Source organism: Leuciscus leuciscus (assembly GCF_965113295.1).
Source record: "Leuciscus leuciscus genome assembly, chromosome: 22".
Taxonomy (NCBI): Eukaryota; Metazoa; Chordata; class Actinopteri; order Cypriniformes; family Leuciscidae; genus Leuciscus; species Leuciscus leuciscus.
In genome coordinates, this window is record NC_138746.1 from 36246790 (window position 1) to 36265104 (window position 18315).

The 18315-nt window shown below is 41.0% G+C and overlaps 1 protein-coding gene across 2 annotated transcripts in view; it reads right to left on the bottom strand.

Annotated features, from left to right (window-relative positions):
• slit1a (slit homolog 1a) overlaps positions 1 to 18315 on the bottom strand; it is a 120550-nt gene that overhangs the window by 47331 nt on the left and 54904 nt on the right. The window contains exons 10-17 of one of the 2 annotated variants that reach the window (XM_082153752.1): positions 14151 to 14222; positions 12809 to 12880; positions 9808 to 9879; positions 9556 to 9699; positions 6002 to 6165; positions 2707 to 2730; positions 203 to 347; positions 32 to 106 (exon numbers count right to left, since the gene is read on the bottom strand). In XM_082153752.1, the coding sequence (XP_082009878.1) occupies positions 32 to 106; positions 203 to 347; positions 2707 to 2730; positions 6002 to 6165; positions 9556 to 9699; positions 9808 to 9879; positions 12809 to 12880; positions 14151 to 14222 (768 nt within the window). The remainder of the gene's footprint in view (positions 1 to 31; positions 107 to 202; positions 348 to 2706; positions 2731 to 6001; positions 6166 to 9555; positions 9700 to 9807; positions 9880 to 12808; positions 12881 to 14150; positions 14223 to 18315) is intronic. The other variant, XM_082153753.1, reaches the window with a different exon arrangement.

Consider the following 18315-nt stretch of genomic DNA (forward strand, 5'->3'; position numbering starts at 1 on the left):
AAAGCGACACCTGACCCTGAGCGGGACTTACATCTTCTTCAGATGAGACAGCGTCTTGAAGACACCCGTGGCTTCTATCGTCGTGATCTCGTTGTTGTTGAGACGGCTTGAGAAAACATATGAAAGAGAGATTAAACCCAACAGACTTCTGGAGTCCGTTCTTATCAGATCTTATCAGAAACACTGGCTGATGACGTCTTACAGTTCAGTGGTGGAGGCTGGGATGTGTTCAGGGATGCGGTTCAGCCTCAGGTTGGAACAGTCCACTACGTTAGACTCGCAGCGGCACTTGGCGGGACAGACCGGGTCATTATTACAGTCATTGTTCAGACGGGTGTCCTCCGTTCCTGCAGCAAAAACAACTCCGTCAGCCGGAAACTCTCTCAAAGTTACAAACAAGCGTTCTTCCAGTTATCTGGTCTAATATCTGGTGCTCTTGGGTCATTTTTGACCTAAACTTGGTAAAGGTTTTGGCACTTGCTGTGTGAACACACAAAAAGATCATGGACATGATTTGAAAAGGTTAAATGGTCCTGTAAATAATAGTCACAGTTAATAGCCGTCAAACATGAGCGCATTGTAAATGAATGGAGACGAGTTTCCTCTAGTGGAAGCGTTTGGTACTGCAGCCGAACTACATCTCACTGAACGCTCATTTATTGAGATATCAAGCTCACATTTGGAACACAACTTGTTTAGATTTATGGCCTTGATTTTCTTGTAGTTTTTGAGTAAAACATGATTTTGAAAATATATATTTCATATCAAAAATTTCATAACAATAAACGTAAAATTCTGTAAAAAGTTTTCAGTTCACTTTTTTCACTGCAGCAATAATCTGCCAAGTGTCGTCTTTGAAAAGAAATCAAACTTCAGTCTGTCGCTCTAAAGCATTCAGGATTTACCACAGTTTAAGTTGGAAATTCAATTTTCAGGTCTATGCTCAAAAAGTGAATAAATGGATTATAAATACAGCGTAAATATAATTTAGTACCATAAAGCCTCCTAAAAATACTAAATATTAAATAAAAACATTATCGAACTAAAATATAGTACATTATTTTCAATCATTTTTGACTAACACGTGAAGAGCACCAGAGGGTTAATAATAATGTTCTCAAAACTTTAGCAGCTCAAAAACTCTATTTATACATACACTTTCTGAGACATTTTAGTTGGACGTGTTTTTTAAATGTTACTTCTTTTTTTCAGAGAACATTCAAAAGTAACATTCCCATATTGTTTGAAGAAAAATAAAATAGAGAAAAGGTTTTTTTTTTTTAACTTTTTTTTTTACACTCAATCACGAAATGTAAATTTTTTTTAAATCCCAAAAAACTGGACATTCTGAGAATATTCAGAAATAACGTTTTCGGCAAAACGTTGCTCGAACACATATTTCTGGGTTCAGGCTCAAAAGAAACATGAGGAAAATGTCAGACTGCTTTAACAAAGGAAGTGTTTGCATGTGCCGAAGAGCAAGGCTGTTATCTAACTAGTGTTCAATAATTAACACACACTCCAGGAGACGGCGAGCGATGATTACAAGATCTTCCAAAACTTACATTTCTTCAATCTTTCTTACACTCTTAGAAGTAAAGCTTCTATATGGAACCTTAAAGGGTTCCATCACTTTATGGGTTTAGTTTAAATTCATTTAGTTTTAATTATTATTTTTCTTTTAATTAAATATTATGATTTAAACAGCTTGTGAACATACTTTATCTGTAGAAAAAATGTAAATAACCCATTACACATGAAAGCATTATGCCATCATTTAAAGTCCTCCTGTGGTGAAAATCCAGCTTTTAATGTAGTTTATGTGTCTATGTGGTGTTTTTAATCTGCTTTAAGACAAACCATGTGTAAGTTCATAAGTCGACACCATTGCTGAGTATTTCCTCCTTAAAACTGCAGTGAACCAAAGACAGTCTCAAAAACACGCTTTGAAATCGCTGGTGTTTCTGACGTCACAAACTACCTTGTAACCAATCAGATCAACGTGTGATCGTCAACCAGTGGATCTCTGAGCTGAGTGAGTGAGTGGAGATGGGGCTCATTTGCATATTCATAGAACCACGCATACTAAATGAGGCAAGTGTGTCGAGTTACAGTCAAGATATTTTAAGGCATGAAGATATTTTTTTCAAGGAATTTTGGTGATCAAAGATGATTTTTAAGGGATACAATTATTGACTACAGGGAGACTTTAAGACATTTTTTACTGATATGGAACCTTTTTGCCATAAAAATTTCTTTAAAATTGAGTCAAGAATCCTAAAGTTCTATTTAGAACCCCATAGAACCTTTTATTCTAAGAGTGTACTTTGTTAAAAAAAAAAAAATCACTTGTAACGTTGTGGTTACACTTTATTTCATTGGTCCACTTCAGACTTATTCTACTAACCCTAACACTCTACTAATACTCTAATGAGAGTTAGTTGACATGTAGTTATTTATAAGTAGATTGTCTAAAGTGGACTATCACAATAAAGTGTAACCGAAATTGTTAGTCAATTTCACAAACATTTACAAAGAAACGGCAAGTAACACATTGAACGTGAAATTGTGAAGTTGAAAAGCTGAAATAGTATTTTCTTCTTTGAAAGACATGTTTAGCAGTGTACTGGAATAAACGCACCTGTGCAAACACAGACTATTAAGAAAAGCTGTGTGTGATGTACAGTGAATGGGACACACACTCACCCGGGATGACGTACTGCTCTTTGGCTGTGATGGAGACACAACAGGACAAGAATCACCAATCAGCATCTCAAGGGTTTCAAGTGTTATTATAGGCTCGTCTTGAGTAGTATGCATGTATACGGTAGTACAACTCCATTGTGTATAGCATAAAACATTTAAAAGATTTTACTGTGCTACTGCTATCAAGATATGTAGCCATGTAGCTTTCCTGTAGCTCAAACAGTAGAGCGTTGGCACTTGCAACTTGCAACGCTAAGGTCATGGGTTCAATTCCCAGGGAAAGCAAGAACTGCTAAGAATGTAAATGTGTATCTTGAAATGCAATATAAGTCGCTTTGGATCTGAAAAGCATCTGCCAAATGCATAAATGATATAGTAGACTACTAATGATATAGAAGATATAGTAGACGTATGCAACGGCATGGAATAAAATAATCAATGTGTAGTGCAGTAATCAATGTGTAGTGCAGTGATCAGTGTGTAGTTTAGAGCAGTGAGTGCAGTAATCAATGTGCAGTGATCAGTGTGTAGTTTAGTGCAGTGAGTGCAGTGATCAGTGTGTAGTGCAGTGATCAGTGTGTAGTGCAGTGATCAGTGTGTAGTTTAGAGCAGTGAGTGCAGTAATCAATGTGCAGTGATCAGTGTGTAGTTTAGTGCAGTGAGTGCAGTGATCAGTGTGTAGTGCAGTGATCAGTGTGTAGTGCAGTGAGTGCAGTGATCAGTGTGTAGTGCAGTGATCAGTGTGTAGTGCAGTGATCAATGTGTAGTGCAGTGATCAGTGTGTAGTGCAGTGATCAGTGTGTAGTTTAGTGCAGTGAGTGCAGTAATCAATGTGTAGTGCAGTGATCAGTGTGTAGTTTAGTGCAGTGAGTGCAGTAATCAATGTGTAGTGCAGTGATCAGTGTGTAGTGCAGTGATCAGTGTGTAGTTTAGTGCAGTGAGTGCAGTAATCAATGTGTAGTGCAGTGATCAGTGTGTAGTGCAGTGATTAGTTTAGTGCAGTGATCAGTGTGTAGTTTAGTACAGTGAGTGCAGTGATCAGTGTGTAGTGCAGTGATCAGTGTGTAGTTTAGTGCAGTGAGTGCAGTGATCAGTGTGTAGTGCAGTGATCAGTGTGTAGTTTAGTGCAGTGAGTGCAGTGATCAATGTGTAGTGCAGTGATCAGTGTTTAGTGCAGTGATCAGTGTGTAGTGCAGTGATCAGTGTGTAGTTTAGTGCAGTGAGTGCAGTGATCAGTGTGTAGTGCAGTGATGTTTAGTGCAGTGATGTTTAGTGCAGTGATCAGTGTGTAGTGCAGTGATGTTTAGTGCAGTGATCAGTGTGTAGTGCAGTGATGTTTAGTGCAGTGATCAGTGTGTAGTGCAGTGATCAGTGTGTAGTGCAGTGATCAGTGTGTAGTGCAGTGACCAGTGTGTAGTGCAGTGATCAGTGTGTAGTGCAGTGATCAGTGTGTAGTGCAGTGATGTTTAGTGCAGTGAAGTGATCAGTGTTTAGTGCAGCGATGTTTAGTGCAGTGATCAGTGTGTAGTGCATCAGTGTGTAGTGCAGTGATGTGTAGTGCAGTGATCAGTATGTAGTGCAGTGATGTTTAGTGCAGTGATCAGTGTGTAGTGTAGTGATCAGTGTTTAGTGCAGTGATCAGTGCAGTGATCAGTGTGTAGTGCAGTGATGTTTAGTGCAGTGAAGTGATCAGTGTTTAGTGCAGCGATGTTTAGTGTAGTGCATCAGTGTGTAGTGCAGTGATGTTTAGTGCAGTGATCAGTGTTCAGTGCAGTGATCAGTGTGTAGTGCAGTGATCAGTGTGTAGTGCAGTGATGTTTAGTGCAGTGATCAGTGTTCAGTGCAGTGATCAGTGTGTAGTGCAGTGATGTTTAGTGCAGTGATCAGTGTGTAGTGTAGTGATCAGTGTTTAGTGCAGTGATCAGTGCAGTGATCAGTGTGTAGTGCAGTTATGTTTAGTGCAGCGATGTTTAGTGCAGTGATCAGTGTGTAGTGCAGTGATCAGTGTGTAGTGCAGCGATGTTTAGTGCAGTGATCAGTGTGTAGTGCAGTGATGTTTAGTGCAGTGATCAGTGTGTAGTGTAGTGATCAGTGTTTAGTGCAGTGTTTAGTGCAGTGATCAGTGTGTAGTGCAGTGATGTTTAGTGCAGTGATCAGTGTGTAGTGTAGTGATCAGTGTTTAGTGCAGTGATCAGTGCAGTGATCAGTGTGTAGTGCAGTGATGTTTAGTGCAGTGATCAGTGTTTAGTGCAGTGATCAGTGTGTAGTGCAGTGATGTTTAGTGCAGTGATCAGTGTGTAGTGTAGTGATCAGTGTTTAGTGCAGTGATCAGTGCAGTGATCAGTGTGTAGTGCAGTGATCAGTGTTTAGTGCAGTGATCAGTGCAGTGATCAGTGTGTAGTGTAGTGATCAGTGTTTAGTGCAGTGATCAGTGCAGTGATCAGTGTGTAGTGCAGTGATGTTTAGTGCAGTGATGTTTAGTGATCAGTGTGTAGTGCAGTGATGTTTAGTGCAGTGATCAGTGTGTAGTGTAGTGATCAGTGTTTAGTGCAGTGTTTAGTGCAGTGATCAGTGTGTAGTGCAGTGATGTTTAGTGCAGTGATCAGTGTTTAGTGCAGCGATGTTTAGTGCAGTGATCAGTGTGTAGTGCAGTGATGTTTAGTGCAGTGATCAGTGTGTAGTGTAGTGATCAGTGTTAAGTGCAGTGTTTAGTGCAGTGATCAGTGTGTAGTGCAGTGATGTTTAGTGCAGTGATCAGTGTGTAGTGTAGTGATCAGTGTTTAGTGCAGTGATCAGTGCAGTGATCAGTGTGTAGTGCAGTGATGTTTAGTGCAGTGATCAGTGTTTAGTGCAGTGATCAGTGTGTAGTGCAGTGATGTTTAGTGCAGTGATCAGTGTGTAGTGTAGTGATCAGTGTTTAGTGCAGTGATCAGTGCAGTGATCAGTGTGTAGTGCAGTGATCAGTGTTTAGTGCAGTGATCAGTGCAGTGATCAGTGTGTAGTGTAGTGATCAGTGTTTAGTGCAGTGATCAGTGCAGTGATCAGTGTGTAGTGCAGTGATGTTTAGTGCAGTGATGTTTAGTGATCAGTGTTTAGTGCAGTGATGTTTAGTGCAGTGATCAGTGTGTAGTGTAGTGATCAGTGTTTAGTGCAGTGTTTAGTGCAGTGATCAGTGTGTAGTGCAGTGATGTTTAGTGCAGTGATCAGTGTTTAGTGCAATGATGTTTAGTGCAGTGATCAGTGTGTAGTGCAGTGATGTTTAGTGCAGTGATGTTTAGTGATCAGTGTGTTTCACCGGAGCAGCGGAACTTCTTGCTCTTGATCTGCCCGATGCGCTTGTTGGCGAGGCGTCGAGGGCTGGTACAGCGGGCACCACTGGTCTCGATGGGGTTGGAGCGCAGGTAATCCGCCAGCCACTTCAGGTTACAGTCGCAGATGAACGGGTTCTGAGCCAGATGACTGAGGAAAACACACACACATTCAGCTTATGACACAGGCCTGTCTAACACACAGTTCCTCATGTACAACATATCCATATCATCAATCCAGCAGGAACTGTGCTTTGACCTTTACGTGAGTCGATCTGTAACCCAGCTAACAGGGAACGCTCTCAGAATGTGTTTATGCGTGTGACGTCACTGTTACACTGAGCGGCAGCGTTAGTTTTCGGTGTGAATGCCGTGAAAAACACACAAAACGAATCTAAAATGGGAAAGAGCTTTGAGATTGACTGTATAAATATATTTGACAAGAAATCTGAGGTGTATTTTCACAGACTGCTGAAAGCTACAGAACAGAGAAGTGAATGAATCGCTGTGATTCACAGAAACTGGATCCAGGCAGAGAAAGGAGGATTTACAGTTATCATTTTGTGAATATGTTGAATTATGGGGTAAAATCATACCCTATATATTGTATTGTTATATATTGTATTGACAACTTCTTATACAACTAATCATCTTATATTCTGCATAATTGGATGTTCTTAAATAAACACTGAAAAAAAACTACACAAGTTTTAGGGCTGGACGATATGATGATATATTGTATTTATATAAAGCGTTCACAGGCAAATGTCCTTTATGTATTTCAGCTCTTCTGCCACTCAGTCCGACTGAGGGAGTGTGTGTGTTCCCACGGGAAAGCGACGTTGATGCATAACCTCTATTGTTTCTGCTTGTTTCAGATTGTTCAAAGAACATTTAGAAGTAACATTCCCATGATGTTGGAAGAAAGATACAATGGAAGGATCCCTTAACGTTCGTTAGAACATTTAAAAAAAAGTATGTTTTGAACGTTCAGAGAACATTCAGAAATAATGTTTCATAACTTAATGGTAACATTATTAGCAGATCGTTTTAAGAACATATTTTGGTAACACTTTATTTTACACTGTCCTTGTTATATATGTTACATGTAGTTACCATGGTAATAACAGTAAATTATGCATAATTACATGCAACTAACCCTCAACCAAACCCTAATCCTACCATAACCCTATAGTTAGTACATGTAGTTAATAAATATTACTCAGTACTTAAATATATAATTACACTGTAACAATGACACCTTTAAATAAAGTGTAACCCATATTTTTGTTAGATGAGAATCTGTAATGAATCAGAGTATTTGTGTGTGTGTGTGTGTGTGTGTGTGTGTGTGTGTGTGTGTGTGTGTGTGTGTGTGTGTGTGTGTGTGTGTGTGTGTGTGTGTGTGTGTGTGTGTGTGTGCGTGTAACCTTAAATCATCTACAGGACATTGTGGGTATAGATTACTTCTGAAATGTAAATGGTACGGATTACAAATTACACAACTGTATTCATTACCTTAAAGGACAAGTTCGGTATTTTACACTTAAAGCCCTGTTTACAGATCGTATCTGATGAAATAGAACGGTTAAGATTAAAATTTGGACACATGCTCCTGTCCCGAGAATTTGAGGTTTATTTAGCTTTTGTGGACCTATTTTGCCAAACGCGTCACACCCGTGATTCTTCCGTTGAGAGCTTGAATAATAGACACTCCAGCCCAGTTGGTGGCGATAATGCACCTTTGCCAATTGCAAGCAAACCACGGGCATTTCATTGAATACACAGAAGAAGCAGAAGAAGAAGCGGCGGAGTAATATCGTAAAGGTGCTGCGGTCTCACAGCACGTCCTATTAAGTCAATGGAGTTGGACAAAAACTACGATAAAACCTGTTGGAATGCATCTTTTTCAGCGATTTTTGAGTGAAGATATCAGTGAACACCCCCTGACCACTCGGTGAGTTTCACGTCTTTGTAAACGAAAGTTTAATGTGTTTTTAGGACGGAATCTTCCAGTGCATATAGACAACCATTGTGGGGGTGGTGGGGGGAAGCGAAATAAACCTAAAATTCTCGGGACAGCAGCATGTGTCCAAATTTTTATCTTAACCGTTCTATTTCATCAGATACGATCTGTAAACAGGGCTTTAAGTGTAAAATACCGAACTTGTCCTTTAAAAGTGTAATCTAAAAGATGACATTACTCTGATCAGATTACTTTGGCTGGAATTACCTAAAGTAACTCTGTTTGTTTGGTGTCGCTGGATCACTGTCCTCTGCTTTTTTAATGCCTTTTTTCCCCCCATCAAATATTGTATAAATTAGATTTGAAAGATTAAACACTGAAAATTCATCCTGCAAAAAACATTTGGAGTGCTTTAAATCTTTTAGCAGGCTCCTCCCCCTAGTGGGCGGAGTCACGTTTGAAATCTCACTCAATTTACTGCACTATTTCATAATCAAATCTTTTTATAATTTTGACAAAACACACATCGTTGAAAAGGTCTGAGACTCAAGGTTCCATATTTGGCCGCTGTTTCGTGATAGAAGTGATATTGTGACAGAAATGTATTAATTTGTCACAGGAGGACGCATCAGTGTGTTTGTGTAACGGTCACCAGCTGGAGTGCCCTTGAGAGCCACCAGAGGGCACTCCACATCAGACACTCACGTTCACTCTCAGACTACATTTCCCATACTCACTGCCCGGACTCATCATCTCTGATCACTCATCACAGTCACCTGTACCTCATTATCACTGATTGCATTCACCTGTGTCCCATCACCCTGTTAGTCTCAGTCTATTTATGTTCATTCATTCACTCACCGCGAAGTCTTGTTTAAGTGTTACACTGCATTTCTGAGCATTCTCTTGGTTTCCTTGTCTCTTGGTTTTTGGATATCTTGCCCTGTTCCCTGGATTACTCTCTTGCCTCTGGTCCCTGCCTGTTTTGTTTGTTTGTTTGTTTGTTTCTTTGTTTGGACTGCCAATCTGTGTATGACCCTTGCCTGTACATTGGATTACGCCTCTGGATTGCCCTCAAATAAAGCTGAATTTGGATCCTCTACCCTCGTGTCTCAGAGCGGTTCTTAACAGTTTGTCACCCGGTGGCTGTTCTTGGTAGAGCGCCTAAAGTTAACAAAACCTCACACGAACCCACATTTTTGCGATACCAACTTCAAATTTGGAGCACATTTAGGTTAGATATGGCTTTGATTCAATATTTGGTAAAATATATGTTTGGTAAAAAATAAATCAAGTTTAGTACAGCACATTTGCTTTACAAACTTAAACTTCTATAATTTCTCAAACTTTCTTTTGTAAAACGTAACATTTCATGAAGCACTTTCACTTCTGCAATAATCTGCCGAGTAAAAAGAGACCAACTTTAGGCCAGAGGGGGTGACTACATCAACTACACATTATTTTGCATGTTTTTATAAAAATATAACCACTAAATTTAAATGCATTAGATATCAATAAGCATTGCAAAAAGGTTGTGTATTGATTTGCTAAGAGTGTAAAGGTGTGTGTGCTCACAGGGTCTGTATCGCGCGCAGTGAGGTGAAGGTGCCCTTGGCCAGCGTCTGGATCTTGTTGTCGTATAGAGAAAGCAGCGAGAGATTCTGCAGGTCCGTAAAGGTGTTTGCACGGAGACAGTGGATCTTGTTTGCATTCAAAAGCCTGGAAACACATGAGGAAGAGAGAGAGAGAGATGCTGATGAAACAACATCATGCACAACAACAGTGAGCAGTTTTCATTGGTTTTCATCATAGAGCTGTTACACTCACAGCAGCTGGAGGGCGTAGAGTCCGTCAAACACTCCTTTGGGAAGATCCGTGATCTTGTTTCCATACAGAACCCTGAGTATTACAGAGACAGTCAACACATGAGCACGTGTCCTGAAAGTCAATCACCCTAACGCTTGGTTTGAGTAGAGCCAACTCAAATTATACAAATTAGTTCCATCAAATTCAATTTTATGAGTATTTAAAACTTTCTCTTTCTTTTGAGTTTCACAAAACTGACACATTTTAAGTAAGTTGAATTTTTTCATTGTTTTGAGTTCTATGAACTTGTTTCTTTTAATTTAGACAAAATAAAATTTAACTGAAACTGGGCTGGGATTTCTATTTCCCAGCATGCTTTGCCATGACACTTAAAAGGCAGAGTAGGCCTAAATGCTAAAATTAAGTGTTACATATATATGTTTTTTTTTTTTATATTAATGTTGAGTGGGAGATTTAGTAGTGTTTAATGTTTTGTTATGCTAGTTTAGAAGAGTTTCTGTTATGTTGGGTTTTGGGGGGGGGGGGATCAAGTGACGAGTGGAGCATGAGCTTGGTTTGAGAACAGTGTACGTTAAATGTTTTAAATTGCTGTACTCATTCATCGGGTGCTGTGCTATGCTAATGCCATCAAAGAATTTTGTTACTAATTAGCAAGGTAGCATTTATTAAATTAGCTAGTTAAAGGATTAGTTTTACTTTCAAAAACATTTTTGCTGATAATTTACTCACCCCGATGTACACTGAAGGTTTTTGAGGAAATCATTCCAGGATGTTTCTCCATATAGTGACTTCAATGGGGTCCAAATTGGGGACCGATCATTTCGCGAGATAAGACCCTTATTTCTCGACTGGGATCGTGTCGTGACTTTGAAGCTGCATTGAGACGAACATTTGAACCTTCTTTGAACATTGGAATAGTTGGTTGCCATTGAAGTCCATTCTGTGTAGAAAAATCCTGGAATGTTTTCCTCAAATACCTTAATTTCTTTTCGACTGAAGAAAGAAAGACATGGATATCTTGGATGACATCGGGGTGAGTAAATTATCAGCCAAATTTTTTTTGAAAGTGAACTAATCCTTTAAAGTAAGCCAAGTTTCCACTACTAAAAATATTTAAATTGAGATTACATGATAATCTTAAATTGTGTATGAATTAGCTTACTCAAATATTTCAAGTTAAGAGCAATTAAAATGTACAAAATACAAATCTGCAAGTTCTACTTACTTAATTTCTTAACTTAAAAAAAAATGTATGTAACTGATTACCTCAAATTATTTTAGTTTCCCAACTAATTCGGCTTTAGTTACAGAGGTGAAGAGTATTTGAATGCATAAATTGTGCCTTGGAATGTTTATCATGAAAAATTATAGCCACATACATATTACAAATGTGTGCATTGTTACACGACATGTTCAAATGTCAGATGTTACAAGAAATATGCGAATATAATGCATTTTAACTTTGGTCACAATTATTTATGAAAAGATATAATGCATTATAACATATATTATATTCGCAAAACTTTATTTATACTTTAGTTTTTTTCTGTAATGTTTTAGTTTGATGTTCGTCTTACGTTTTTTAAATGTTACTTGTTGCGGAATGTTCAGAGAACATTCAAAAGTAACATTCACATAATGTTTAAAGAATGATACAATGGAATGTTCCAAGAAAAAAAGTTTTTAAAACATTTAAAAAACGTTTTGAACGTTCAGAGAAATAACGTTTTCATAACTTAATGGGAACTTTTTGGCATCTGAAGTTATGCAAACAAGAAAAGGTGAATTATTTGCATTACATTTGCGATGTATAATGGATTATGGTAAAAGATAAATGTTGGGCGGGACTTGGTTCCAGGTTGTTGATTGGATGTTGGGATGTGGGCGTGTCACTCAAGTGTATGCAGATGAGCGTGAGCTTGCAGGGGCGGAGTTTAAACCGCACTAAATGATTGGAGAATCTGCAAACGCCACCAGAGAGAAGACTGACGCTTCACTGGTCATGACATTTTGATTTAACATTACGATTTTAAAAATAAATAAAATAAAAGTAAAACATGAATCGTTCACAATAAGATCATCAATTTACATTTAGTAAACCGGGGCTAGTTGCATAAACATAGCCATTCTGTTAAGACTGTGTCTTAAGTTCTAGTATGACCCATTAGCGGTTAGTCAAGGTCAATCAGTCTTACTTTTTAGTATCAAAATAGACCAGTCTTCGTTTTTATGTAACTGGCTAAAAAAAAGTGTTAAAAAAACACATGTGATTACTTGTAAGACTAGTCTTTTGCAACCGGCCCCAGATCGGGTGAATTTTCTTTTTATTCTGAATTTAAGAAGAACAAAATGCAGCCAGTTCTTTCATTTACAAAAATCTGAGGGAACAGAATCAAAAGCGAATTAGAAAATTCAAGAATAAAGTATCTGGGTGATGTACAGTAAGTTTAGATGAGGTGAAGGGTTGTCTCATGAATATTAATGAGTTTACACCAAGAGAGTCAGCATGGCCTAATTAATATGCATGAGATAAGCCACAAATGACCTATCACAGCACTCGTTGTGACATACAGATACACACACACACACACACACACACTCACAGACACACACAGACACACACACAGACACAGACACAGACACACACAGACACAGACACAGACACACACACACACACACACACACACACACACACACACACACACACACACACACACACACACACACAGAGACACACACACAGACACACACAGACTCACACAGACACACATTCACACACACACAAACACACTCACACACACTCACAGTGAGTTCAGTGAGCGCAGGCCCAGGAAGGCGTCGACACAGACACACACACACACACACACTCACTCACACTCACACTCACAGACACACGCACGCACACACGCGCACACACGCGCACACGCACACACTCACACGCTCACACGCACACAAGCACACACACACACACACACTCACGCACACACACACACACACTCACAGTGAGTTCAGTGAGCGCAGGCCCAGGAAGGCGTCGGGAGCGATCTCTGAGATCTGGTTGTTGCTGAGATCTCTGTAGAGAGAGAGAAACACTGGGTTGAGACGTGGAGAGCGTTCGCCAGTGTCCCGCTGAGTCTGGGCTGGCTCTGGCTCATGCAGTCGGAGTGTAAACGAGCGGGTCTGAACCTCCAGCCGGCTGTGGTGAAGACTATTAGTGAACGCCAGCATTACAGGCCACGGAGAAGACTTTAATAAGCCTGTGGTCTAACCATCAAACCACACGCAGACTCAGCCAGAGAGAACACACTCCTGACAGCATGAGAATCTGCAGAGCGCTGGGGTTTACAGCAGCAAACCGGCTTCTTGAGGATCTCCACACACACTTATTCATACGACACAGACCGTTTCAAAGCAGCTTCACAGTCATGAGCAAAAAAATAACAGAATCGATCCAAACTTTATCAAATATGAGACAAATAAAAATTCTGCAAAAAAAAAACAAAAACAAAAAAACAATAGTGTCATTATTCGGATCAAGTTTTTGTTTAACTGAGTACAAACATGCGGTGTAAAATTAACCTTACTGTGGGTAAAAGTGGCATCTTAACTTTCAACAATCGCTGGGATCAGATATCATATATACATGATGCCAAACTGAACAGGACGTTTCAGAATAAACAAGTTCTTGATATCAAATGAATATCCACTGATATAATCCTCATGCCAGAGTCCAGAATCGCATAAACATGTTTTATTTAAATTGTTCTGGTTTATGTTCTCTAAGGAAGTTATATGGCTCAGCAAACATGTTAGAAGAACATGTTAACACTATCAATACTGAATCAGAATAAGTTCCTCTTGCAGCATCTCTTCTCTTCTCTGATGTGGGCGGGGCTATAACCTGTCACTCACATTACATCAGCCAATAGCAAACCACAACCATCCAATCAATTCCCCATAGACACAATCAAGCCCCGCCCACATTTGTTCTTGTTCCAGAAGAGTTACGCTCAGATTTACGACACAATAGAGGAGAAAAGTCCTACACAACTTTCATTTCATGACGTTAACTAACCACAGAACATTCTATATTACAGCTGTATATCACTGCCATATTGACACACTCATCTCTGACTTCTGTCCTGTTCATACTGCAAAGCTGCTTTGAAACAATATGTATTGTGAAAAGCGCTATACAAATAAACTTGAATTGAATATGACAGATTAAACTGGATGAATAAGAGTAGGCCACCTAAAGCACGGTGAGGAATCTACGGCAAGCCTAATGTTTGTTGCACACATGACAGCAGCGCTAGGTTTTCTCAGCTGTGTTTCAAACTCACATTCGGCGCAGTTTCTTGTAAGGAGAGAAGGCTCCAGGAGGGATGGATTTGATGCCGTTCTGTTCCAGTCGTCTGCAAAAAGAGAAGTAGAGAAACATGCAAGTGTTATTGCAAAGTTTACATTTCATAGCATCTCTAAGAGACACACTCCCACTCCACGTCACCCGCGATCATGTAGTCAGTCTTGTGCGTGTCTGAGTTTAGTCTTCACTAATACTGTAGTCTCTGCCATCAATATTCTCTCTGGATTCTGTGTTCGGTTTATTAGCATTATTATTGGACATCATACAGCATAAATTACTTTCTAGCCACTTAGAGTGTTCAGCTTGTTTCCAGAACAGAGTTATTTATTTATTACTTTTCTGATCTCAAAACCATTGATCTGTCATTTTTATGAAAAAATAAAATGGTGCAACATAGTTTTCATTTTAAAGTGCCCTTTGTTAGTTTGACCTAGTTTAATGTTAATCTGTCTTTTGCAGTTTAACAGAACACAAGTTCTTTATCAATTGTACAGCATGCAAACAATGTGTCTGAATTTAAGAGAATGCCAACAATGCATCACAACATCAGGACGCAACTAATGCATCAACTTATGTAAACATGTCATTCAGATATTGGGCCCTATTTTAACGATCTGAAACGCAAGTATCAAGCGCAAAACGCAAGTAACTTTGTGGGCAGATCTCGGGCGCTGTTGCTATTATACCGGCGGGATAAATGACTCTTGCGCCCGACGCAAATTTAAAATGGGTTGGTCTGAAGTAGCTTCATTACTCATAGGTGTGGTTTGGGTGTAACGTGAAATAAACCAGTCAGAGCGTCATCTCATGCTCCGTTCAAGAGCAGGTACGCTTGTTCCATGGCGGCTTGCTATTATAACGGCGGATTTGCCAGACGCACGCCAGGAGCGGTTCACAGCCGAGGAGACCGACGTTCTCGTCAGGGCCGTAAAACACAGAGAAGTGACATTGGGGATGGAGAAACACATCCAAATTAGCTTCGGTTAAACAGGTGTATAATAATTTGGGTAAATGTGTAAGCTAGATTTATGCCTATTTTTTCACATCTTCATGGACACCACAATGATTTCCCTCATGTGGAATATTTTTCCTTGTAATTATGTATGGTTTGCAAAAATGAAAACTGCTGCGTCTGTGTGCAGATGAGAGAAGCAAAGTGTATGTGCGTTGTGCTCACGCTACATTATGGCCAAGCATGCGCCCTTAAAATAGCATCTAAACGCGCCTAGGTTTCTCCTGGTCAGTGGCAGAATTGTTTTCTGGAACTGCAAAATAGCAGCAGGGAACGTTTGCGCCGGAACACGCCTCCTCTTTTCGCTGAACCGCCCCCAGGAGCGCAAGTTCACTCCCTAATTTACAGACGTGCGTCTGTGGAGGGAAAAGTCTGCTGTGCGTCGGGTGCAGAATAGGAATGATACATGCGTTGGTTTACAAAGTCAATTGCGCTGGGTGCGAGATAGGGCCCATTGTCTTTCCCAGTGATGTTTGTTGGTAAATGAGACCTTTTAGCTGAACTCGTATTTAAAGCACTCACTTTGAAGCGGGATTGGCAGGCACGTAGCAGGGTAAGTAATCTGTAGCATCAGACGAGGTCAGACAATGACTGAGGGAGTGTGTGTGCTCTATATAGTGCTGGTGATGAGGGCTAGGTGTGTGTGCTTAAGTGCCAGGGAGGATGATAGGAAAAGCAGTCAGTGACATTCCTCCTTTCTCCTGTACGGCGGCTCCTGACTGACAGAACAGTCCCAGGGGGAGTGGAGGGAAAGAAGAGCTAGGGAGTAGATGAAGGAGTGCGTGGTCATAGTGTGATCCAGACCAGTGCCAAGACAAAGGCCCATGGGGGAACCGATGGAGGGAAGGTGAAGCCAGGAGTCTGCCCGACTGAGGTGGAGACCCAGGCGGAGCCGAGTAGCCGAAGATCTGGGTAGACACCGATGGACTGGAGGGCAGAGGCGTGACCGAAGGCTAGCGGGACAGAGGCGGAGATGGCAGACTGGTATCTCTTGTTCTATTCTGAATGTTCTAATCCAATCTAATGGTGCCTGAATCATAATCATACACTGTTCGTTCGTTGGCCAAGAGAACTGAGCAACTGAGTCTGGTTTCTCCCAAGGTTTTTTTCTCCATTCTGTCACTGATGGAGTTTTGGTTCCTTGACACTGTTGGCTTTGCCTCCTTTGGCTTGCTTAGTTGGGGACACTTAATATTCAACAATAATTTTGATCTACCTGCATTGACACCATAATATGAGAACTGAACTGAGCTGAGCTGGACGATGATATCACGGTTTTCTCCAGAGCGGCTATATATATATATATAACTAAATTAATAACTTTTTTACAACAAAAAATTAACCATCCCTGAACTTACTTAAGCTGGACTATGACGCTATTTTCTTCAAGAAACAAACTTTGTTGCATTATGTTCGTATTATCACTGTAAAGCTGCTTTGAAACAATCTGTATTGTAAAAAGCGCTATTTAAATAAAGGTGACTTGACTTGGTATGGATCCAGTGAGAGTAAGAACAACGGAGGAGCCAGAGGGAAAGAACCCAGTGGAGCCGAAGGGGTGGAGGGAAGAGGTGTAGCCAGAGGACCGGAAGTCCATGGAGTAACCAGGGTGATGACTGACCAAGGTGAAGCCGGAGGGATGATGAACCAAGGTGGAGCTGAATGGTTGGAGATCCGAGGTGGAGTCCAGGGTTTGGAGGCTAGAGGTTACTCCCCCCCTCCTGTACAGCGGCTCCCGACTGACAGAACAGCCCAAGGGGGAGTGGAGGGAGGGAAGAGCCAGGGAGAAGATGAAGGAGTGCGTGCCATAGTGTGATCCAGAGCAGTGCCAAGACGAAGGCCCACGGGGGAACCGATGAAGAGAAGAGGCGAGGTGAAGCCAGGAGCCTGTCCGACTGAGGTGGAGCTGATGGAGAGCCAGGCGGAGCAGAGGAGACGAATGTCTGGAGTGACACTGATGGACTGGAGAGCCAAGGCTAAGACAGGGTTGAGCCAGTGGGAGTGAGGACAATGGTGGAGCCAGAGGGAAAGAAGAACCCAGTGGAGCTGAAGGGGTGGAGGGAAGAGGTGTAGCCAGAGGACTGGATATCCATGGCGCAATCAGGGTGATGACTGACCAAGGTGAAGCTGAGGGAGCACTGAGCCAAGTTGGAGCCAATGGGTCGGAGGGCCAAGGTGGAGTCCGGGGTTGAATGAATGAATGAATGAATGAGGCATTTATATAGCGCTTTCATATGTACTACTGTACACCCAAAGTGCTTTACAATCATGTCAGGGGATCTCTCCTCAACCACCACCAGTGTGCAGCAACGGCGTCAGTGTGCTCACCACACACCAGCTATAGGTGGAGGAGAGAGAGTGATAGAGCCATTTTCATCCATTGAATGAATGGATGGGGGTTCAGAGGCTAGAGGTGTAGCGGAGGGATCCACACACCAAGCGGAGCTGACGACTGCGTAGCCCAAGGCCCAAGGAGGAACAGGCTGTCTTTGGCAGCGGAGGAGGGAGAGGGAGGCTGAGTCGGATCATCTGTGAAGGAGGAGACTTGGGGCTGGGCAATGAAGACATGGAGCTGGGCAATGAAGACTTGGGGCTGGGCAATGAAGACATGGAGCTGGGCTTGACCAGCGATAACTTAAATGACTTGGAACTTGGCAGAACCAATGGCGGCGAAGATGACTTGGGACTGAACGGGACCAACGGTGGAGACAGGGCTTGAATGTAGGAGGGAATCAAGGAGTTCACATAAGGAGGTACAGACTTCAGGGGCATGAGGATGAAAGGAACTCCACTCAACCATGTGAAACTCCACCGGCACTGGTCAGACTGGGCAGGCTTTGGCTCTGGGTCAGTGGTGGGTGGGTCTGAGTCTCTTAGCAACAAGGCACATGTTTCTGCCTTAACATTTCCATATTTTTTTGCAACACAAATGTAAGCTGTTTATCTGTGAATGTGTGAGATATTAAAGGGAAATAACTAGATGAATAAAAAAGTGCAGTAAATGGTAAAACAGTTTGCACAACAAACCAATGTGTTTATAATTAAGACAATACATTCAAATAATATGGTAAAAACACCAGTTTGCAATATCAAGCAACATAACAAACTGATTTGTACATCTAAAAATAAC